The 25128-nt window shown below is 37.8% G+C and overlaps 1 protein-coding gene across 7 annotated transcripts in view; it reads left to right on the top strand.

The window, feature by feature from the left end:
* Positions 1–25128, top strand: part of sema4d (sema domain, immunoglobulin domain (Ig), transmembrane domain (TM) and short cytoplasmic domain, (semaphorin) 4D) — a 49915-nt gene that overhangs the window by 14259 nt on the left and 10528 nt on the right. For 4 of the 7 annotated variants that reach the window (XM_087790693.1, XM_087790691.1, XM_087790694.1 and 1 more), the window contains exons 3-7: positions 20136–20269; positions 23035–23180; positions 23256–23318; positions 23382–23480; positions 24701–24794. In XM_087790693.1, coding sequence (XP_087646819.1) covers positions 20136–20269; positions 23035–23180; positions 23256–23318; positions 23382–23480; positions 24701–24794 — 536 coding nt within the window. Of the gene's footprint in view, positions 1–5262; positions 5372–19984; positions 20036–20135; positions 20270–23034; positions 23181–23255; positions 23319–23381; positions 23481–24700; positions 24795–25128 lie in introns of those variants that run through there. The other 3 variants (XM_087790696.1, XM_087790697.1, XM_087790698.1) reach the window with 3 other exon arrangements.

Genomic DNA, 25128 nt, shown 5'->3' with positions numbered 1-25128 from the left:
TATTCATACACGATGATGGATAGCTAGAACCTTTGGTTATTGATCATTTTAAATCAATGGATGCATGGAAAATTGGACTGGGAAAAATATATCTAAAGAGTAACCACTGCAATAAACGACAAAACAAATAAACTAGCAGAGAACAAATGACAATTGCTAAATATGTGAAGATAAACTCGCCATTTATTTAAGTTATTTAAGTGAAGTTTAGATTTTGGGTTTGATTATTTCATGGGTTCAAGTTATTATTATATGTCTTTTTAACTAAGTTTTGTATTGTTTGTTATTAAGTTTCCTTTAAAAGGTGTTTTTATACAACTTCATTCAGTTTTATTGTCGCTATTTAATACATTTGTGTTTAAAAAAAAAAAAAAAAAAGAAGAAAAAAAAAGGGGTCCTTTGTTTAAGTTGCTTAGTTTAGTGTTGTCCTGTGGAGACTCAGCCGTCGGTATTGGCCACAAAAAGAACGCATGTTGTTCCCCACTTATACCTGTGATTTATAGCGTTTCATTTTCTCAAAATATGATTTGTAAAAGACGTACATCCAGAAACTAATTTTCTAAAACCATTACATTGCAAGCATTTGAAGGCCTGTTTATTTAAGCTCCAACACCAGAACAGGTCAGACAAAGTGCCAACAATATGATCTTTAAAAAAGTTCAATAAAGAAAACAACCTTTTATGTGTCTTTTATGGGATTCAAGCGTTACTGGAACAAATCCATCCGACACGAGGGAGTTTTTAAGTCGCTGATGATGTTGTTGATGAGCTGTCCCGTAGGATGAAAGGTAACCGAGCAACAACGAGGGTGAAAAGAAGGGGAAGGGCAGCGGTTTATTGTGGGCCACTAGCACCGTCCATGTTGGACGATTGTTCGTCAGCTTGAAGAATGATAAATGTTGTGCCAAAAGTGGAAGTGAGGGGAAAAGTTGGAGGATGCCCCCCTACACCCCCCTCTCCCGATGGTGGAGCCAAACAAAGCCTCCCTGAGAAGATGCCATCTTATGTTCTGCCCGGCACACAAATGCCTACTTTCTCTGGTTCACTCTTGAGCAAACATTTACACGTGGATCCACATTCCTGTTTTAGATATTTGCATTCCGAATGGATTCCCAGATACAAGCCGGGCCTGTGGACGCAACGATTGGAATTCTTTGCAAAGAAATGTTCTGTCTTCCATTGAAGGCTGCCAAGAGTACAAATGTCGTAATAGTTTGTTTTGTACGAATGATTTTTTGGCAGATGTAGAGTTGACAAATTATTGTTTGGAACTGGTTTAGGTTCTTTAGGAGTCATTTCCAAGTAACTTTCAAGAACTTTATTATGGCAGCAATCCAATCTATTCCTGTTATTTTTACCACCCATTTTTACTATTTGGTTCTTGGTTTATTTACCTATGAAGACGGGTGGGAAGAAACTACGAAGCTGCGACACCATGTTTACCCTGGACTTAAAGGTCCAAGGGTCTAAAGGGGCTCTACTAAAACATCTGTCCATGGATGAAGGGTCTTCAAAAGACCCCACTCGGTCACTCCTCATTCACGTCCACTCATCAATTAAGACCCCCTGTCCCCTGACATGTCCACTTCCTCTCCAGACCGGGGTGTCAGCAAGGGCAAGGTGTGGGTCACTGTCGGGATGTTTTGAATTGAGACAAGCGAAGGCGTTGTCGTCGTCGGGATTCGTCGGGGCTCAGTTGAAACCTCAGCTGTCAGAGGGTTTTTGTGCGAGCCGGGGTTAGACGAGTCAAAGTGCTTCCGAAGGATGTCGAAAGGGGATGTGACCTTCGACCTGCACCCCATCAATCTTGCGTCGCTGTCACCTGCGCCCTCCGCCCCGTTGATGCTGTGAAAGTGGGCGAGATACTGAGACCGTTGTGTCGTCCGTTGGGCTGCATGTTTTACTTTTCTTTGTGCGACGGTGAGAAGTGGTGACTAAACAATACGCATGATAATGATGGTGAGACACATTTGTAAACTTGAAGGAGCCTCTTTGCGGTCTTGGAGTGGCAACATGCCCTGTGAGGGTTCACATCTTGACCTTGATCCGAGTTAACCCACAAATCCTACTTGCAAATTCACGCTGATTCTACTTTATTTTTTTTATTATTATTAATTTTGACCCCAAACAAATTGATGAAGCAACTCCTATTTTAAGTACTTGAACAAAAGATTTACCTAAAATTGCTGAAAAATGCCGCAATGTCTGCATTGGTTGACAATGAGAAGTAAAATGATCGATGTTAACTACTGAAATAAAACGTTAAAGATATGTCAAGCGTCTTATTTGTCTGCGGTATCTGTAACCCGGAACTTACTGGGTTATTTTGGTTAATGTAAGTACACAACCCTAAGAATGATTAAGTGGATTTTGCCCGTTTGTTTTTTTTCTACTAAAAATGTTTCAGACTCAAGGCCACAGGGCTAAATTTGGCCCACCATGTCATTTAATTTGACATGCTAGATGCTTTCCTGAAATCAAAGAAAAACAGCGTTCATGTTTATATCATGACCTTCAAAGAGATGATTGTTCTCACCAATTTATACAGAGACTCCCAATAACAGTAAAGTGAAAGGCTTTTGCACGGTGAGTGTTTGTAGGAGGACGGACACAAAGATAATCAGGATATATCGAGTCTCCAAGAATAAAAAGACAACATCGCAATCAGACTGCCTGGTTAACTAAAAATCATTTCAGACCTGAGCTGTGTCTCAAATCGCATACTTGCGTACTCAAAGTTAGTATTTTTAGTGCATAAGTGCGACTCAATTCTTAGTATGCGCTATGCACACTAAATTGTCACTAAAACGCCCACAAAACTGAGTATGGTTCGATGGTCACTATCTACCCTAAACGGCTCCATCTTAGATGCATTTTCAGCAGCAGTATGAGGATGACGCGTCTTTGGTGCTGATACAGGCGTAAATATCTCGGAAAAAAATCATTTCTCATATTTTTTCTTTATTTATTCTTCCAAACTTGCAAAACTTGCTGCCAGCAGGTGTTGATAGCGTTCCAACAGCTGGTTGAAACCATCTTTAAATAGTAGAAGAAGAAGCTGTCGCGTCATTTCCTGTCAGTGTGTAGCAACAGTGTTTGATTTGAGACATACTATCAGTCGAGAATGTGCGTACTAGTTAGTCCGTACACTAAACTGATGCAACCAACTTATAGTATACTAAGAGAAGTATGTGATTTGAGACAGCACTAGTCTTGGACAGCTAAAGGATTGTTGCCCCTCGTTTCATCGTGTTTGACAACCCTGCTCTCCTTTATTTATCCTCCGACGTAAGCTTGAAATGGTGCCCACGGATTCCAGCTAATCCCCAACATCTGTCCATGTAACTGTAGCGAATGTTTCTCCCATCACTTGAGTATAATGACATTAACTCTATTTGAGATATTTAAATGGACTTTGGTTCAATAATCACCTATCGCCTGGTCTGTTGTGTCTGCTTTACATAATCTGATTATTCTTATACACCGAGGTTTAAGGGGTCTCTTGGTACAGTGGAGCTTAGAGTAAAACACCAGTGCCTATGAATAAGGTCAGTTTGCTTGACCTGTATTTGGTATGTCCGTCTGAGATCCACCGTTTTACATGACCTCACTTTTGAGACTTATGTTTTGGTGTCTACAGTCGTCGGCGCTCGGATTACTGAAGTGTTTTTCAGAGTAGTGGACGTTTGGTAGCTTTGGTGAAGTGAACAATAGTGAGGGCCGGGGCAAATATGTAAGCCCATGTTTTCCACTCAAACAGATTTGGAATCGCAGGGGACTGTGGGAATAAAAGCTGGTGTACTTGTGCGAGGAGAATGAATTCAGGCCGGTTGTGAGCTTTTTTTTTTTTTTCTTCACACTCAGAGAGGCAGTCTAAGGGAACAGACTGGAAACTTTTGTGAATAGAAGTCCAACCATCTGTCACAAGAAGATTTTTAACCCTGTTTTTGTTGCCAACTGACATTCTCGTTGTATACATCCAGATGAGTAGTTTGCAAATAATAAATGATTAATATTTCTCAGTAACGTATGTGCAGGTTAAAGTCTATTTTTTTTTTTACTTGCTTTTCCCCCAGGTCAAGGAGAGAACCGGTCGAACACTCAATATCCATTAACTAGATTAACCAGGACCTTGTGTTAATGGAAAGTATGAATTTAAGTGCCTGGAATAGATCAATGTTGTTAGTTTTATGATTCAAGTGCCTTCTCTTCCTCATGAGAGTTTATCACTTGCGATTACGTTCGATAATAATTTGACCATAGAGTCGAGTATTGTCTATAATACGAGTTCAAAATTGTCTTAATACGAAGTGTGTCGAGACGTCGCTCGCTCTGGGTGGGCAGCCATCTGCCCCTACTAGTTTGGTGGAAGGAAAATGAAAGGAGAGAAGGAGAAAAACGAGTATGAAAGAAAGTCAAACCGGAGACCACCGTGCATCAAATGCGATCGGAATGATAACGATGGCAAAGTGGCCACAGAAATGATTGAAAATTCATTGCCCGTGATCTTCTTTTCTGTTCTATATCCAGAAAAAGGGAACATTTACAAAACTCTAGAAGTCAAACATTCAAAGTGTTTTTTTTTTACTTATTCAAAATAAATAGAAGTTAGGATTGCAGGTCGAGAAAACATCTTAAAAATAATTTGTTATGCTTAATATATTCATCGCTGTCGTTGACTCTAAAGCTTACCTTCATGGTTTTAACGTGAGAATTAGTCCAAAGCTACGTGGCTTAACTAGTTATTCTCATAACACAAAAGTGGCTTCAGAGACCAAGACCACTTCCACCTTATAATTATAATATTCCAGCTTCTTTTTTTTCCCCTTGTGACTGTAGCTTGAAGCTTAGTTTCATATGCTCCTATTGTTCTGAGGCGCTGTAGGTTGATAAGATATACAATAGCGTGCACTCATATGTTCCAGAAGTAGGTTTGTGGTTCAGTCACTTTCAGAGAAGAAGTCACAGCAAGCAGTAGATGCAGTACATGAATCTGCAATGGTGTTAGCCACATAGCGTGAGGGGAAATGAACGAAGGGGGAACCGACCTCCGTCCCTGGTACTTCTTCTTAACACGTGGTTTGTCATTTCAAAGATATGGTTTTAAAAGCTCATTTTACAAGAATGAGCATGCGGTCAGTTGACGGTGCGTTGAATTGACTCGACAGTTTGTTTGTTTTTTTTTCTTCTAAATGTCGCAAAATCATTTTATCTGTTTTAGCTCAAGAGAACTAACAAAACCATTTCCTTCCTGTCATACATTGTGACTAAACTGCCATGTCTGATCTGTCTGTCTTCTCCCCCTTCGCCAGCTTGAGGATTTTATAGTTCTGTCCAGAGGAAGAGCGGCGCGACTTGTAAGGAGCCACAGGTCAGAAACTCTACTCCTATCTCATCCCCGCTGTGCAAACTTTTACTGGCCTCATCCTGGGCTCGCATGCTTCAACGCGACGCTGCATGCTTGTCTTAATCTTCTGCCCAAAGACCACCCTGAGGCTTTTCCCTTCTTATTCCCGTCTCCTGCATGAGCACACCTCTGCAATTTGCCTTTCTGTGGTGATTGAGGGTCAAACCTTTTTTAAGGTTCTCTTTTATTTTTGCAATTGTATTATTTTTGCATGGTGTTTGTGCTGTTGCAAAATGTTATTGTGTCTTCTGTGAATTCCGCTTCTAAATCAGCTGCAGCTTTCCTCAAATTGCACTTATTGCCTTTTCACATTTCAGCTGATTGTTTTATAAATGATTCAAATATCAACATTCAAACTACCTAGTTGTAACATTTCATTTATTTATCAATCGTTTCAAAATGTTATCGATATGATATATTGTGACAAAGTTCGTAACTGCTTTCATTTGTTTTCAAACCAAAATATGTCCATACATCAGCTTTAAATGCAGCTAGAGTCCACTGTATCCTCTCGCCCTCAGTCGTTGCTGTGATCTCAGAGCGTTTCATTCCTTCCTTGCTGCGAAGGATGTAATGACTGCTGCCATCTAGTGGCCAGAAGTTCAATTGAAACACAAAAACTAGTACAGTACTGTGGAATAGTAGGGTATAAATATTTTCTTTTCAAAATGTTGTTGTGCAAGTATTAAATTCAACGCTGCTTTATAAATGTACTCAAATCTGAAACCTTTCCAGATTCTAAATGTTACATTTTCGTTTAACTTTAAAAATTGCATGTTTAACATAAGTGAGGAACACAGGCATCCCACATATATTCTTCGGCTGCAGTGTGTTATTAAAATCTATAACCATATAAGGGTAAGAAATTACTTTATTTGTCCCACAGTTGGGGAATTTTGGGTTTTCAGTAGAAATGGAAATCAAAAAGGACTGAACATAAATACATGTTAAATTAAACATACAGTGCAAAAATAATAATAAATATAAATGACTAACATACAACTAATAAAACAATAATAAATTATACTACACAATTGCAGTATGATGATACAAGTAGCAGTGAAAATAGCACTGAAGTGAGGGATTAACACTAATGAAAACTAGTCATATCTTTTAATAAATATTTAGAAGGCGCAGCAGGAAGTATTGTTATATCTATGAGCAATTTTGTAAGCGTACATTATTAACTACCCTTTTAAAACTATGAGCAAAACATTCTACATGCCAAATCCTATAGGTTTCATGGGTTTTAACATTGTGAAAAGTGGAATAAGTTTGAACGTTCCTGCATAGTTTTACATTTTATGTCGAGTTGTATTACATCAGTATAATTTAGGGATTCAATTGTGTGTGTGACTGATGTCATGGACTTTATTTTAATAAAAGTTGAATGTATTTTTTGAAGAAAAAAAATGGAAGGTAATTCCATATCCCCTTTTTGAAGAAATGCATCAGATGACATCTTGATGGTTTTAGTTTATATTGTGTGTTTATCAAGGGAAGTGTGTGGTGGCTTCCTGTGGGCGATGGGTCGAGTTTTCACAAAACTCCAGGAAGGAGCGTTTTGTCTCCTGCTGATCCAACTTTCCACCATGAAATCGCTGCTGAATATGGAGAATTCTTGTTTGTGCCAGAGGAGAGGAAATCGTGCTTTTTGTAGCCGTAACCAATTCATTGATACTTATTTTAAAGAACAAGATGATTCCTCAGGGTGTCGCAGTCACCTGCTCTCTCACTTTAACGCCATCCACCACTTTTTAAACCACGAGGCCTTCAGCTGGGCTTTTGCAATGTCTGAAAATAGTCTCACGATGTTCACCTCAAGGCCTCGGTGGCTTCACATTAGCCTCAAGGAAACTCCATCAAGTGAGTGCCTTGTGACTTTACTGGGACTGCTGGCTTGCTTCTGACCTTGTTTGTATTAACAGCCACAATTAATGCTAGATGGAACCAGCTTTTAAAACTAAATATTATTTCCACCGTGTATTGGACTTGGCTCATGGTTACTTGGAAAAAAATCAATTAAAACTAGGGGTGTGAATTGGCAATACCTTACTTATGATACATGATATGTCTTGACAGTCGTAACTGCTTTTCATTTTTTTTCAAACCAAAATATGGCCAAACACCAGCTTTAAAAGCGGCTGGAGTCCACTGTATCCTCTCGTCCTCAGTCATTGCTTTGATCTCACAGGGTTTTGTTCCTTACTTGCTGCGAAGGATGTAATGACTGCTGCCATCTAGTGGCCAGAAGTTCAATTGAAACACAAAAACTATTTGGAATCATTGAAATGTATACCATATTTATTATCAGAGACGGTACTGTGGAATAGTAGTGTATAGATATTTTCTTGCGCATTAGATGTCAATGAACATTAAACTGTATACATTTGATATTTAAGGGAAACAATACATTTTTAATTATCATGAAAGAAGTTTATGCAGATGATCATTGTGATTTCAGGAACCTTTTACGCATAATTTATTAAACATTACGTATCCTCTCATCCTCGGTCATCGCCAGGATCTCGTGGGTTTTTATTGTTGCTGTAGTTGCGGAGGCCATATTGAAAGTTGCCATCTAGCGGCCGGAAGTTTAATTGCAACACATGATGAACACTGAATATTTTCACGTTTGTTAATTAAGATGTATTTGTATTTTATACCAGCTTATTAACTTAAAACAATATATGACCTATAGTTTGAAGAAAAAATAACTTGTTTTTAAATTGTTTTAATAAAGTGCAGTTGGATATCGAGAAGGTATCGCGAAAAAAAAACTTTGTTTTATTACACGCCTGATGACTATCAATTCCCATTCCAAGGAAGTGAAAAAAATATTGTATATAGGTAGAAATATCAGTTCCACAGCAGAAATTTTATTATTTTAATGGGACATGGTATAGTTAATGGCAAAACAAGTTTTCACTAGATATAACCACCTAATACTTGACCCAACTAAACTACAGATCTCAACATTTAAGGTGACGTGTTATTATGTGGACAATATTAAAGCGTAAACAGCTGTTTGTTGGTGCAGATGTCAATAGTAAAACTCTTGTCCCTTTTAATTAGAGCGAATGTGAATTCTGGTGGAAGGGTTTTGGACGACAGAGGCACATTCAGAGCTCCGCAGGAGGAACGCCACACAGAAATCCTTGTTCCTCCGAGTTGGACAACTTCACTCGAGTGTTTATATGGATTTCCTTCAGAATTTTCAGAGCCATGTGACTCAGAGAGGGTGTGTTGTTTTTAAAAAGTTTGCCATTGGAAGACTAAATATACTCTTTACTGGACCTGACCCCTCATTTGCCTTTGCTGTGGCCACTTTAGGTTGACATACGCTCAATGCGGCCCCTCCAACTAGTAATTACTGAGGAGGGCTTCCAGTTTATTTCCCCCGTATGGTGTCGCCTTCACACAAACCTTCTTACTCGGTGTTCGGATTTAAGGCCGTCAATGATGGAACAAATTATTTCTTAATCCTCAAGAATTGGTTTGTTAGCGGTTGGTTTCTGCTCCGGGAATAGAGATTCTCATCGTTCAGTCCTGGATTAATTTCAATATTTTAATACTTATTAATCCAAAATCGGGCTTTTTAAAAGGTTCCCGCATCTGTCAACCAGTAGACTTTCATCATCTGTTGCACTTGATTTTTCTCCGCACGACCCCATACTCTGACGCTCTCCACAGGAGGTGGCACAGCTGTCCAGGAGGTTTATGGTGACTTTATGTTAACATGATGCAGCTTTATTACAGAGGCTTAAGTCCGGGCGACGTCTATTTACCGTCACGCCCAGATGTTTCTGGGCTGTGCATGCAGAGTGATGTTACTTTGAAGCCAAAAGTGTCCTCACGAATGCAACTCACTGTTTTTTCTTGACTTTTAATAATCATACATTTACATTGTTGCCCTGAAGAGCAATTCTAAAACTTAATGTTATTGAAAGTGCTACTTATTTAACGGAGTAAATCTGTCCTTTAAAAAAGTACTGAGCAACACAACCTTGTTGGACACATGTTGAACTTGTTTGTTTTAACGGATGTACTAACAATGTCCTTATAAAGCAACTTGGTGTCGCCTCAATACTTCATTTCCTTTCTCAACTTTCAGTATTATTTGGTCCACATGACCAAAATAGTCATTTCACCTTTTCATTTCTTCTTTGTTGCTTCTCCTATTAAGGTTTTGTGGGGGAAGTAGAAAAGAGGAATCTAAAAACATACCTCAGCCTGTAATTGAACCTTAGAAGCTAAATAAGTTCATTATTTGAATCTTTACATTCAACACGATTAAATTACGTTTTTATTTGTTCAGGCTTTTCCTTGATTTTCTGGAACTCCTGTTGTGTTATCAGTTTTATCATTTAAATAAAATGACTTACTTACTTACTTAAATGCCAGAAGGCCAAATATTGTACGTGCGCCAGTTTTAAACTGAAAATGAAATATGACGGAATTGTTTCTTGATTTTAAGATTTGGTAACAATTGAGTTGAAATATATTCAGAATTAAAATACCATAAATACACCTTGTATGGCTTTAGTTTTAAAAAAAGGGAATTCTCTGCTAAGATACTTTCTAAAATATTTTCTTTTTTTCACCGATTGATTTAGTCTTTACATCAACATTTTCTGCCTCATTCTGTAAAGTCGAGCATTGATGTCGGGACACACGTCTACAGCAGCCGGTGATCTTGAACCCTTGGCCTCTGGCTGGACATGTATGAGAGGAACCACAACCCTGGGCCTGGCATTATTGTTTACACACAAGCGAGCCTCTCTCTGTCATTTACCGCCACAGTCTTAAGTGCAAATGACTGCAGTGGACATCTGTCCCCATCAGCGTGTCATGTCTGTGGTGTCTGGCTTTAAATGACGGTTTGCTTAATTTGCTCGTGATCCAAGCCGGCTTTTTCCCTTTCTTTGGTTAAAATGAGAGGTTGATTTGGAGACGTTGGGGAATAAAGCTCAAGCTCTGATTCTTTATACGCAATAAATTGATGTTAAAGCCTACATTTCTGATATGCGTTTGGTTATTTCTGTCATGTTTTGCTTCATATATGCAATTGAACTATTTCTAGTATGAATCCAGCCTTGAGAGATGGATATGAAAGACTGTTTTTCTTAAAAATCTGGTTTCTTTAGCCACAAACAGGTTTTTTTAGATGATTCCCTGAAGGTTGCTACTGTCTTGGGCATAAAGACTTATTCATATTCATTTAGAATTGGCGTATAAAGATGGAATTTTGTAAAAAAGGTTGAGGTGTTGCAGATTTTAGTCTCTTGGATATTATTAGTTCTCTATCATTCGTCATGTGAGCGTCATTTGAACATCAAGTTATTTTTTTTTTTACTGTTAATATGGAACCTCAACTAAGGTGGTTGAAGTTTATAACTGAGAGACTTCAATGCTTCCTCACCATATTACAGTTTCTGCAGTCTTGCTGTTTTGCAGGTTTTATTTGCATCTGTTAGGTTAGGTAGAACTTTATTAATCGAATTATTGAAATTGTTTTTTTCCAATCAGCCACAGCAATACAGAAATTATTCATAAAAATAAATAAAAATAAAATAAGAACAAAGAGAAAGAACAAGATGATACTGCTTTAAAAATATATAATAATATATTATAATAATAAATTCTTCATCTAAATCCTACTGTATGAATCGGTTTTGTATCCTGTATTCAGTTTGGATTGGGTTAGCATCAAAGTGCTGTGTCGTGATTGGTCGAGAGACTACGGTAAATATAATTTTCCATGGAAAACTTTACGGGCGATTGGTGGGACAGAGTGAGATCAGAGGAGCTTTAATATTTTGTAGCATCCCCGACTGACCGAGCTACGAGACGCTTTGTAGTTTTTATGACTTTATTTTGGATGAACGGATGCACACACTGCTGTAGACCTCAGTCGACTCCAAAAGGCCGACACACTTTTCTTGTCTCGCGCTTTTCCACGACCAGAACAATTCTCACTCTTTTCCCTTTAACCTGGAAAAAGAAATCGGTCAATAAGCCAGTGTCCTGACCCCTCACTGACCTGTGTGAAATACTGAAGTTAAAACTAGGTAAGCACTAACCGGACACGCAATAAAAGATACCGGTGAAGATGAGGCAGCACTTTAAGGATTAAATGTCAGACTAAAAAAGGAAGTCAAGTTATCAGCTGACAAACGGTTTCACGCCGTCCTTCGTAAACTGGAAACGTATAAGTTAAAACGTTATGAGTCGTCTTGTCACCAAGGATACTAATAAAGGTTATTTAATGATCCATTCCCATTTTGTCATACGCCAGCTTTACCTTCTAATCCGACAGAACATCTGTCGTCACTGCACTTGTGCCACCAGCCCTCTGGTCACACCCTCTGTGCAGTGGTAAGTACCGAGGCCAAACCCAAATAGTATAGAAGTTCAAATTTACTGAATGTTGGCACTTCTTGCTTATTCTTAAATGCTTCCCAGCTCCTCCCACAATTCCCTGAAGGTTTTCCTTCCTTTCCAATTTTCAACCGTCTCATCTGCTATAGTATGTTCTATCACAAGATCTATATTTATGGGTGTTTTTGTTTTTGTTATGGAGGGAGATTCAAAGTGGCACATTCTGGAATATGAAATCATCACATGGTTCTACCACTCTTTCAAAAAGAGGATATATTCCGCCATGATATCATAAAAGGAGAGGCTCGTCTTGCAAAAGCCACCAAACGATTGCCCAAGATGTCATCGTTGATCACTTAACACTCGGGGGCAAAATCTTGCAAAATGTCTTGATCTTCTTTGGCATTTCCCATGAAAGATTTTACCAGTAAGCCACCCTTGCTTGTCACGACTGTGGTTCATGTTTCGTTTTTACGACGGTGGTTCTCCAAAGTTGTGAAAACTTGTGTTATTTGACATTTCAGTAGACGGGTTTAGGGAAGATTTAGGTTAAGTTAAATGCTGTTGCTTTACCTTGATTGTATAAAACAAGGAGCCAAAATTCTTCCAACGCTCAAGCTCATCGGCCCAAAAAAATGTATATTTACCGATGTTTAACAGGATCTGGTTGCAGTGTTTTCTGTCATAACCATCTACTTGTTAGTCCTCCTGAACTAGACCATACCTTCAAATTTCAATAATCTCTTTATCTCAAACACAATATCTTTATAAGTCACCATATCATCGTGAACATTCATATACTTTGATTTTCGGGGCGACCATCCATCCAGACTGGGCCCTCTGGTTAGACATGTGTATCTAAAATATAAAATTGTACACACTTGTATAATGCTCCATTTGGTTTGACCTTTTATAATCTGACATTTCATTCACTTAAGGGTTAACGTTCCAGAAGTAATGAAATGAGCTGAAAGGTTTTCTAGGGTTTTCCCTCGTCTAATCGAGTGCATCTAACCGATCTTTGGAGTCCAATGTCGGAAATGTTATTCCCCCGTGAAACACGCTCGCTCAGAAGTGGAAACTGTACAGCTGGTCAGAAATTCCTTGTGATTATGATTCATCAAACATGGACCGACCGCAAGTATCTTGTAAATGTGAAGCCCCGCCCGTGATCCGTAACCTTATTAGCCGTTTACAAAGGAACCGCCGCCTCTTCCGATGGATAAACATGCCGTATTATCGCACCCGGGTAAGCTTCCATAAACAGAAATCCTGCTTCTCTCTGGCCCGGGCTGGGCCGCGTGCCCGCGGAACAGTGTGGTGCTGGGAACCCCGAGGCCCCTAGCAGGTGTCAACCTCCCGGTCCAGCCAAAGGAGCCGAGACGGGAACACAAAGGGCTCAAAGAGACCTGCCAGCATGGCGACCACCTTAAATGTCCTCCGCCAGTGTGGCCTCGGCTCTAAATCTCTCGGCAGCACAGGGTTACTGCCAACATGCTCTTTCTGCCACTGTATCACCGCTTCTCAAAGAGGTTTCCAGCTTCTTTTTTTCTTTAAGTCATCGCCCTAAATGGAGCTCACGCCGAGGGTAGGGATTGATAGTCGCGGCACTCGAAGATGGATGGTCTAGTTGGAAGGTTTTATTTATGTCGCGCCTCAGAGATGAGCATGAGAGCTTCACGAACGATCGTCTTACGGTCGAAGGCCGTTTTTATGGCCGTTTCCAGATCTTAGCGGTGATTTTTTTCGTCCTGGCATTTGGATTGGCAAGACCGTAAAAGAAACTCTGGTGAAGGGTGATGCCTCTCCTTCATTCCCTGTCCCCCTTTTTCTATTCCTGGTTTCTGTGCGTCCATTGTTCCGGACTCCACAGTGATGATGTGGACGGCGATGGGGGGAGGAGGAGGAGGTGGAGTCGAGTGGAGGCTACCCTCATCTTCAGGAAACAATAGGTCCTTGTGCATCTGACCCTTCTTAGCCGACCAGAGTCCACAGTTAACACTGTAACGGAATTCCAACTTAGCCCGAATTTACTCGGTGGAAACGTTCACAAACAACAAGGTCACACCACAACCTTTCCACATTAACAAGGGATCAATAATCAATTCAAAGCGCCTCTCATTTCATTTTTAAACAGATCGATCTTTCATTGATTCTGCGCGTTACAAACCGTGTTGCCAGAGATTGTTTTAAGTGGAACAACTTGAAAGTGTGCTAGTAGGTCATGACTGAGTGATTTATACGTTAAATACTTTTAGATTTGTTCCTGCTGTGCCATTAATTAAATCTTTAGTTGGAGTTGTAAATGGATGAATCGCATTCCGATTCATAATCCAAAGTAGAGCGAAGGCCCATCGATGAGAGATGTTACAAAATGAGATCAATCGTATATCAGTGGAAAACTTCTCTAGATAAATTCAGAGCTGAAAAAAAAAAAATCTATGTATTTACCTCCATCCAAGGAATACTACATCTTGACCAAACTTTATATATAATAAACAAAATACTTCCTTCTTCTATTCATGCTACAGGGGCTCTTAAAGCACTCAAGACGGCTGATATTACCATATTATCAACCCACCCTTTTCATGTTTATATCATGAACTATGAAGACTTAAGTTTAATATAAGATGAGTAACAAAGCTCATCGTCAACAACAATACAGGGACTCCAAAAGACTTGTATTAAAAGAATGGTAAGTATTTAGGTTAGGTAGAACTTTATTGATCCCTCAGGAGGTCTACTACGGGAAATTGTTTTTTTTCCAATTAGACACAGCAGTACAGCAATTTTTCATTAAAAAAATGTTAAAATAAAATAAGAACAAGGACAAAGAGAAATAAAGAGAAAAAACAAGATGATACAGTCTAAGTCTAAATGTAAAGATAAAGAACATAGATCAAAGAAAAATAATAATTTATATTTTTATTTATTTATATTTATTTATAGAGGACTAACGGAGAAGGTTAAGATATATGGAGCCTCCAATAATATTAAGAAATGTTGCAATCTGACCGATACTTCCTTGTAAATATACATTTTGTAGGCCTGTGGCTAAAGGATTTTTGGCCACTTGATTGTGTTTGATACCTCTGATACAAACAGAAAATCCCAAGAAACTGGATTAGTTTAACAAACTTGTCCAATGGGTCGAGGTCCATTTGGGACCATAGTTTGGAAACAGTGGGGGGTAAAAAAAACTCATAAAACAACGGGTACTGAATTAAAAAAAATGAATTGCAATGGGGAAGTGGAAAAAATTGGTTGTTTTGCAGATTTCTGTGATAAGGTGGGCGGGGGAGGCTTTGTTAAAACCATGATGAAGACATCCGTGTGAACGCGTGTGACAGATGGCTCTAGCGTGCTTCTTCTGTCACCACACGGCTGACACACGCCGTTTCCAGTGTGGTTGCATTTCTTACACAACCCACCACAATGTAACTTTTTTCTGTCTACAGACAGGAAGACGTTACATAGAACCTACACGAAGAACCTATAAATAAATGTAGCAACAATCATGTGAATATACGAAGATATTTCAGGTCATCACTGATATCGCAGGCAAATGAACATGTGTTTTTGAATCAAAATAAAAGATGTGAAGCTTGTCGAGGCAAAACCGCTGGTTAATAAAATAACTTTAATTATAAACAGTAAAATACTAGTTTATTTAGGTTGTTCTTAGCCTTCATTACTACATTTAAATAGTGTTTTCAACCCAAGAACTGATCAAACTAAACTTGATCTATGTGATTTAAAATGCTATTTTACCACTAATATCTTCTCTCCTTAGTTGCTGCTGTAAAAATAAAGCTTTACTCACTTACTTTCATCTTAAATCAGGTTGTATTTGGCAGTGTGAAGAACCCCAGGTGGCTTCACTCATCTTAAATGCACAGATGTTTAGATTTGGCCTCCTTTTGTTATCCATGCCCTGGAAATCTCCAGTTTTAAAGTCGTCAGAAAGGTCTGTAATTACTACTCGCCGCAGCGCTATATCAAGTGAAACGTTTCCTTATCTCGGCCTTCATCACCCTAGACATCCGATAACCTTTAATCCCAGTCCTGGTGGGGCCGGCCCACCCCTTCACTGAGTCTGCTCTGTGGTTTATTTTGCTTTCTTTTAAAGTTATTTTTAATAAAACTCCACTCCACGTGAGTAGCTCAGTACTAGCACTGTATTTATTCTGCCCTTATGAGATCTTAGTAAACTATAAAACTGATAATGGAAAATGTTTCTGACAGCTGACTGGTGGTATTTTGTATTTTCCATGTATGTTTTAGTTTTAAAGTCTGTATCCACAGATGTATAACATGGATTTTCTGACTCCTTAGTCTCTAAGTAGTGAAACCACTATGTCCTAAATGTTCTGTTGCATCATTTACACATTTCTGCTTGTACATTTTTAGTTTCTTTGTACAGTTTACAACATGGGATGTTAGTGCTACTAAATGAGTCAAGACTTTTCAAAATTAAACCAACCATTGCAAAGGGATTTATAGCATTAAAGCAACAACATGTAACATTTCCCCTCCACATTTCTGTTTCTTAATCTAGGGACTTTAATTTACTTTTTTTTTTTTTTACTCTTAAATTATCCAGAACTGTCACTTAAAAAAAAGTATTTTAAGAAATTAAGGTTTTAAAAAAATAATATTTACATGTTTGGTTCATAGTTATTTTACTGTGTATATTTAAATAAAATATAGATTATATTGAATAATTCAAACTGGATGTTGCACTTTGTAATATCCTTGCGTAAAATTTTAAATATATTTCTATTCTTTCCTTGTAACCTGAGTTTCCCCTTCAAAATAAGGCTTCTTTTCATGATCCCTTCTTTCTTTTGGCTCGATGATAGCGATCACTGTTTATAATTCGGCCCCTGAGGTATTTCATGGCTTCCTTCTTAGGAACCAAAACTAACTGCATCATATTACTCCTCACATGATCGAGCCCAAACGCACCTGGAAATTCAATAAGCAGTCGAAGTGAGCGTTATTGAGTTAGAAATGGAAACTGTAGCATCTGTAGACGCATCATTTTGCTCAAGGTTCATGTGCAGGATTGGGAACAGATTTAGATTTATTTTCACATTGACCTAAGCTTTAAAGCTTCCACAATCTGACCTAAAACTGCAGACTTTTAACATGTTTACATTTATTTAAAAAACTGCTAATAACGGCAAAGCATGTTTGGAGTCAAAGTTGTTTTCCGGGTTTGAAGACTTGAAAACAGATAATGAGGTTAAGCATAACGTGAGGACTTGAAGGTCTTTCGCTCGACTGAGTCTAACTTGCACCGTTATATTTAGTCCGACGTGACACACTTGTTTTTTTTTCTTCTTCTTTTGGTAAATCGCTTCAAGGAAACTGAGACCAGAAGACAGAAGTTTTATTCAAAGAGCACATATGGGCCAAGAGTGTGTTGCTAGTAAAGAATCCAGGCTAATTTATGCACTTTTTGCAACATTGGATTAATGTGACCCAAAAAATTAACTTGACGCATCAAAAGAGAAAAAGCTGTGATGAACAGATGAAGTAATTCAAGTTACAATGGGGAAAAAAATAAGCCAATAAACCCCAATTATTTTACACCAACGACCAGTTTAATGTCGGCATTATATTCACGGACTGAGCTTCTGATTGAACAGTCAAAATAAATCATGTTTCACACGTTTTAACTCGTTTTTTGTAAACTGAAAAGAACGTCTTGATGTGTCAAGACTTGAAGGCTTATATTTTACGATGTCGTCCTTTTTTCAAAATAAAATCCATTTAAAACGGCAATAATCAATGAGAACAAAAGTTAAAACCATTTTATTTTCTTTATTTTCAACCCAGAAAGATATGCACATGTGCCCAATCTGGCCCAGCAACCCATTTTATGTGGCCCCTCAAGAGCTTTAAAATTAAAGTCTGTTTGGTAAAATATTTGCTATCATCCTGATCACAGATTGAATGTTTCACCTGTTATATAGTGTTAAGAATTAATCTGGAAAGTTCTGTGAAAGAGAAGGAATACAATACTGTCTGAAATGAAGTGCCTATTTTTTGTTAATTTGTGATTTTTATCAGCCATTTATATTGCAATATATGCAATTTAATCCAGACTAATAGCCCACCTTTTTAGTCTCTTTAAAGATTTATTTATGTGAAAACTTAACCCTCCTGACTCACTTACATGTAGTAAATAATGAAGTCTTCTTCTCCATGACGCAGTAAGTTCCTCATCACGAGGTTGTTTTCAACTTATTACTTTATAAAGTTGCTCTGAAATCTGGACGAACGAGAGGTTACGAGAGTCCATTATGAACTTCAGCCAGCTGTGATTACGCCCGCTTTGTTTATACAACGAGTCAAATGGAGGTGGGGACTTTCAGGATTGATGACGCGTGGTGACACACCTCCATGCTCGAACAATCACGGCAGATTGGGTGTGGTTATGTTCAACAAGATCTTATCTCCAGAAAAACACAATGTTTTGTGAGTTTTCAGAGACTTGAACCTTGTCTGCCTTCAAACTAGTAAAATAGTTGAAACTATGGAGCTCGTAAGTGCAAAGATTTTTAAAGTTAATTCAAACATTAATTCTAATGCAAACTAATATAATTAAGTATCAAGTCTGTGCACAGGAGCATTAGAACGACGAGAAATAGCGAAGATGAAAGGGTCACTGGGTGGTCAGCAACACATTCCTACAACAGGAAGCCCGGCCTCTAAATATGTCAGATCGCTTCATTTTCAACAGATGTTCCAGCTGTTAGTTCAACTCCTCCACCCAGTGCTTATGTCAAGTTTTATTTCGGAGCTCATTTTTATTTCGGATGAAACTTGTGACTCACGTTGTTAAATGTGCTTCTAGTTAGCGGTTAATAAGCTCCATGTTGTTTTAAATTTTAAATAGCAAAACTATGCTTTTTAACTATTTAAAAATCATAGTAATAGTAAGTAAGTAATTTGTATTTATATAGTGCTTTTCTAGACCAGGTTCACAAAGCGCTTAAACAAACAAAACAAAATTCAATAAAGTATATACTTTAAAGGTCAAGATAATACTTAGAAAAACAAAGGAGTTCCAGAAAATCAAGGAAAAGCCTGAACAAATAAAAAATTGTTGTGGTTTTTATGATCGAGATCTCAGTCTTGCAACATCTTGTATCATTATATTGTGGATACACACGTTATGGCTGACATTGTTACAGAGGCGGATTAATAACTGACTTAACTTGCATCAACTTGTTTAAATTAAATGAAAAGAATCAAACAAAATGACAGATCTAAATGGGAAAAGATGTTACAAACCATTCTTCAACCCCGTCAAACAGTTTTTAACATCAGCCTGTATGAAGTCCTCTCGGTAAATAACATGTTTCCGGTGACTTTTGTCCACGGATCACAGTGATGGACTGACCGGCGTAGAGATGTTTGTTTATTACGACACTAAACACAAACAACACCTGCATTTGATATCCACGAGGAATGTTGTCGCCACGACGCCCGTCGTCATCAGATACGCTCGCCTGTGTGTGGAAGAACTCGTTTGTTTGAAAAAGGGGATTTTTCTAAAGTATTTTGGCGCTCGATGCTGACGTGGTAGACGCAGGTTTGACCTTTGATGTTATCTCGACCGCACGTATATAGTTGTGTACGGTGACCTCATGTCAAGTTTAGACTTTTATGACATTTAATGTCATTATATCATATTTCATCGGCAAACGTGAATGAAACAAAGTGACAACATGTAGTCGTATTGAACTAATGATTCTACTGATATACTTACTTTTCTATTAAATAAATGCATAATTAATTGTTGCTTTTGAAATCTTTATATATATATATAATGTTATAATGTATTTCATTTTTCTGGGCATTTTTTTGTAGAAAAAGCAAAGGACATTATTATAAAGTAATTGTTATTATTATATAAAAAAAATTCTTCAATATATGGTTGACAGAATTCAGGTCATTATGTACTATTTTATTATTATTTATTAGTCTCTTAGACTGGTTGCAACAGTGTGTAATACATGCATTCAAAGGTACTTTAATATCATTATTTGACGTGACATGATAAAGAAACGTCGCACACGGTGTCGCCCAATAGATCTGCACTGATGTCGATCATGTGACTCGCTCGACGGAGCAACAGAAAAGAGGATGAATCAGATCTGCCAGCTCTCGCTATGAGAGGAAGTGGATTTTATGTCCTTCTTGTCAGCCTCTGTCCTCACATGAGCTCAGCCTGTGAGGAACTCCTGCCTTTTTTTTTTTTTTCATCATCTTACTCATCTTAAAAACCTTCCTGGAACTGATGTCTCAACCATTTTTCTCCCGTGTCTTGCAGAGGAAACTTGACGGTTCCCAAGCTATCGGATTCTAACATGGGAGTCGGCGTGCTGGGGGTGTTCCTGGGTCTGCTTCTGGAGGTGTCCACTCACGGACCCCACGCTGTGCCCCGGAGCTCGTGGAAACACAAAGGTGAGTGTCTTTTTTTTCTTTCTTTTTTCTTTTTTTTTGGTTGCTTCGGGGATTCTGAGAAAGGCAGAAAAGAACATAGAACACAGAAACACCCCGAGTTCCCCGGAAAAACCTCATTAACACACTTTCAGTAAAGCAGCTGCTGAAGTGTTGTAATCCCTGGCTGGAGCCTCTTCGAGGGTCACTGTGTTACAGCTGAGATGTACAACATGATTTCTACTCGTAACTACATCCACTGATATAAAGAGTTAAATGCACTTCATCGTCAAACATTTATCAGAGGATGAAACGTCATGAGTTAAAGCTGAAATAATAATTCTGTCTGGCTCTAACATGGTTTTTAATGTGTTTAAGCTACAAATCAAGATTACTGACATAAAACCTTGATGTTTTCAGATTAATAGTGAGCTTTATGATCCATATGGCTTATTTATATGTTGCAATCTCCTCATGTTAATGTTCATATATCAACATATAATATATAGCCATATGAATGATATATAAATATATTTAATAGGTTTATATTTGACTACTATTCTATAACCTCCTCTGTGGTGGACAGAAAATTATACTTTTTTTAACGCAGAAAACAAAGTCTGAACCTAAAGCATATTTAAAAGGATTTGAAGAAGCCTCTACTTTAGGGGTCTCAAACTCAACTGTCCGCAGGGTCACCAGAGGTCAACTCTTGTGGAGAAGGGGCCGCAGGTCTTTCAACTTATTTTTTTTATTTAAAAGTCTTTGAAACAAAAAAATTCTAAATTAAATTTGTTGTTGGTCTTTGTGTGCTTTTACGGTAAATTTGGGCCATTTTTGTCCAATTTTAATTTACAAATCGGTTACAATTTAACTATATAATCGAAGCTATGATATGATGGTAACATTTTATGTGATGATTTTTTATTTCTTGACCACCTCTTGCTAAAGATGGTCTCTTGCTCGACCTGCATCATTAAACTTAGACATCAAATAGGCTTACAGGCAGAAATTAAATGATTAACCCTTAAAACATAAAGTATGTTTACTCTATTTGCTAATAATATAAAATGTTAAATGCCAAACGCTCCGTTAGAAGTGATGAGCGAGCAGAAAAAAGCAGACTTTATTCCTGTAGCAGCCATGCATCCCCACAGACGTCTGAACCACAACTTTCCAGTTTCCATCCAAATATCGCAGCATCAAGCGCTGACTTCACCAGCGTAGGAATTTCCAGCTATCAGTGCAAGAGTGGAGCGTTGAGAACCAGTTTGATCTTGATCTCTGGAGGTCATATTCCGACCACAAGATGACTAAACGCTAACTCATAATATGTCACCTGTAGAGCACTAGATCACAGTGGTGCCTTCAGGATCTCACTGGACTTTGATCCTGAGAATAAACATCTAACATGGCCTTCAATGAATCATCTGCTGATGAATTTAACATTCGATTTGTTCATTATTGTCTTATCCAGAAAATGGATAATAGAGAAATATTATATAATAGTATATAAATATATTATATAATAATCATTTTTGTGATTAGATACTTAAAATGTTCTATACATGTCCTGATTCTTTTTTAGCTAGTTTGTTATTTGTGTGTTGACAGTTTGATGTGTAGAAATAGTGGGAAAAAAAAAGAGAAAAAGATCTTAATGATCGGAGGGTTTATTGGCAAGAATCGAATGATAATATATTGTGATGTATTGCAATTTGCTGTAGTTACTAAGATATACTGTATGTGTAGTATAGTGGAGTACTTGACTCTGGTGTTGTGATAGTGTAGTAACAAGTATATATGTGTAGTAATGTCGAGTACTTGACTCTGGTGTTGTAGTATTTACAGACCACATGACTCTTGACCAAGTTGTAACTGCTTTCATTTCTTTTCAAACCAAAATATGTCAAAAGATCAGCTTTAAAAGCTGCTGGAGTCACTGTATCCTCTCGTCCTCAGTCATCTAGAGGCCAGAACTCTATATGAACACCAATGTACAAACGGTGTGAATATTTTTAAGTTAATTGGAAATCAAAAATCAAATGATTTTGCTTTATATGAACTATATTAAATATAAACCTTGAAAAAAAACAGTTTTTTGCTTCCTTACAAATCATTTTTATTTTCAGGCTGCAGTATCCTGAAATCAAATATTGCGATCTATAGTTGTACTTACAGAGGTTGATTCAGAACTTGGGGAAATTGGGTATGAGTGTGTGTGTGAATGGTTGTCTGTCTGTTTGCCATGCGGCAGACTGGCGTCCTGTCCAGGGTGTCCCCTGCCTCTCGCCCTATGACACTGGGATAGGCTCCAGTCTCCCCGCGACCCCGGTCAGGGATAAAGCGGTAGAAAATGAATAAATGAGTAATTTATGTGTATGCATAATTGTGCATACGTGGCTGCAGTAATTCACTGAACAGACTCTGAGTGTATCTTTGAACTGTACGTGACATGTTTTCTTCTTCAACTGTCAACTGTGTCAACACCTGCTTCATCTCCACGCTCTCCTGCCTTCAAGCGGAGGTCGTCTGCCCGTCGCCTCCGACATAAATAGCTGCTCAAGCTGGTTCTCACAGTGGAGTTCCTCTCCTCCCCACCGGTCCGTCGGCGACAGCTTTTGCTTTCATGTCGGTGTTCGTGGTCGAGCAGCGGCAACTCGAAACCCTCTCGCACCTGGTGTGACTCGAGCCGGCCGGACACGCCGGGTCCAAACACAAAACTGTTTCAAGTGTGTGACGGCGACAGTTTGTCTACGGTGGTAAAAAAAAACAAATCTTCTTCCCAGATCTGGATCTGATGGAGTTTTCCGAGCCGGGGATTTTCAACTATTCCACGTTGCTGCTGAGCGAGGACAGGGACGCGCTGTACGTGGGAGCCAGAGAAGCCGTGTTCGAGCTCAGCAAGAAGAACGTGAGCCTCAGTCACAACAAGGTATTTTTGCGACACTTGAGGATTTTTAAGAAGAAAAAAAAAGACCTGGATGTTCACGCTTCCAATGATTGACAGCTCACGTGGAAGGTGGCGGACGAGCCCATGAATATGTGCATGCTGAAAGGAAAGAGCAAAGATGTGAGTGACTTTGAGGTTTGAAGAAAGGTTTTTGTCTTGATGTTAACTGTCGTGATCTGACAGAGAGATTGTCTGAACTACATCCGAGTGCTTCAGTTCATGGACGACCAGCAGCTTTATGTGTGCGGAACACACGCCTTCCAGCCTCAGTGTGATTATCTGGTACGTACTCAGGACTCATGGTTGTCAGAATACACATTATATCCATTGTATTTATTCCACTAAAAACTGTATATACATTAATTAAATCAAATTGAGATTTCATTAGAAAGTGCAGCTCATGCACTAAAGCTCCATGTTTTGTTTTAGCTACAACGAAACCCATAACAAGTCCATTTTGTCCATTTATTTTTATTATTTTTGAAGTCAATCAGAATTCAAAATATGAAATGGTCGAATTAATCTTTTCAAAGTTGAAACTATTGCTTTTTTAAATTTTAAAAGGTTGTTCTTTTAAGAATTTATTATCTTTTAAATCATCTAATACAAGTGTTTCTTTAATTAATAATTACATTTTGGATTATCAATATGTTAGAATATGAAATTTTGAGCAATAATTAAAAATATTATTTCCATTCCAGTATTTTTCATTCCCGGCCATTTGAAAATCAATATACAAATGTTGGTACAATACGGCAAAAATAAACTCATCTTATATATTGAAATACAATTTTTCTTTCTTTCATTCAAATTATTAAAATAAAATTCAACTCTTCAATAAGCAAGTGTATTTAATTTAAATAATTAGTCAAACCAATTGATATAGAAAATATTTGAATTTAATTATTTGAGAAAACAAACAAACAAACAATGCTTTATAAAATGCCAACATTTCAATAAATAAAAAATTCTCAGCATTTTAAATGTCAGAATTGAAAGTATAGTTCATAATTTTTTACTTTTTATTGGTAGATTCTTCTTTTCCTAGAAGTCAAAGCAGCCAGAAAGTTGTGTTTATGCTTCAGATTAGACAGTTTTACGACTGAAATGGTACAATTTTCCATTTTGTTCTTAAAACGGTGCATAAATTAAATACCTCTAGTGTAAAGAAAAAAGATTAATGATCTTTAATCTAAATGTAAATGCACACAAGTCTGGTAAAAGATGCAATTATTGAAAGTTTATTAACAAAAACAGTTACATTATCGCAGTAATATTATCCACTGTATTAGTTATTTGTGTGTATCTTTATTATTGCAGATGTGCTTAAAAGACATTTGGACTATCGTGTCAATTAAATATTATCAAATGTATACATTTAAATGTTCATCTTTGTCTTAAACTCTACAAGCTAATATTATTAATTAATGTTATTTAAATACATGGTAGAAAAATAAAGTAGAACATTTGATGTCGTTTTAATTCCTTTCTGTCTTTTTCAGAAACTGTCGGACTTTTCACTGGCAGGTCGACCCAAGGACGGTCGAGGTCAATGTTCCTTCGACCCCTCGCAGAGCTTCACCAGCGTCATGGTCGGTGAGTGAAACATCGACGCCGTGAGGGAGAATCACTGCTTTTTTATTCCTTTTTCTTACAAATCCACGTTGATGTTTCCTTTATATTTACATCAAACAAGGCCAGACATGTCCTGTCACTAAGTCAGAAGAAGTCAATCACACAATGTATTTCAACTATCAGTCAAAGGCCGAGCAAAATGAATAGTTATCAAACTGTCTTTGACAGAAAGTATAACTCTGATAATGTTGTCTTTTCAATTTTAGAGGCTCTTCCAAAACCAACTTCTTTCAGTTGGCAAAAGTTGAACCTTTATTGAAAGTCTCTGTTTAATTGTAGAAATCAATAAACTCTT

Source organism: Callionymus lyra, chromosome 5, assembly GCF_982586985.1.
Source record: "Callionymus lyra chromosome 5, fCalLyr1.hap1.1, whole genome shotgun sequence".
NCBI classification, from domain to species: Eukaryota; Metazoa; Chordata; class Actinopteri; order Syngnathiformes; family Callionymidae; genus Callionymus; species Callionymus lyra.
This window is presented reverse-complemented; position numbering and strand designations above follow the sequence as displayed.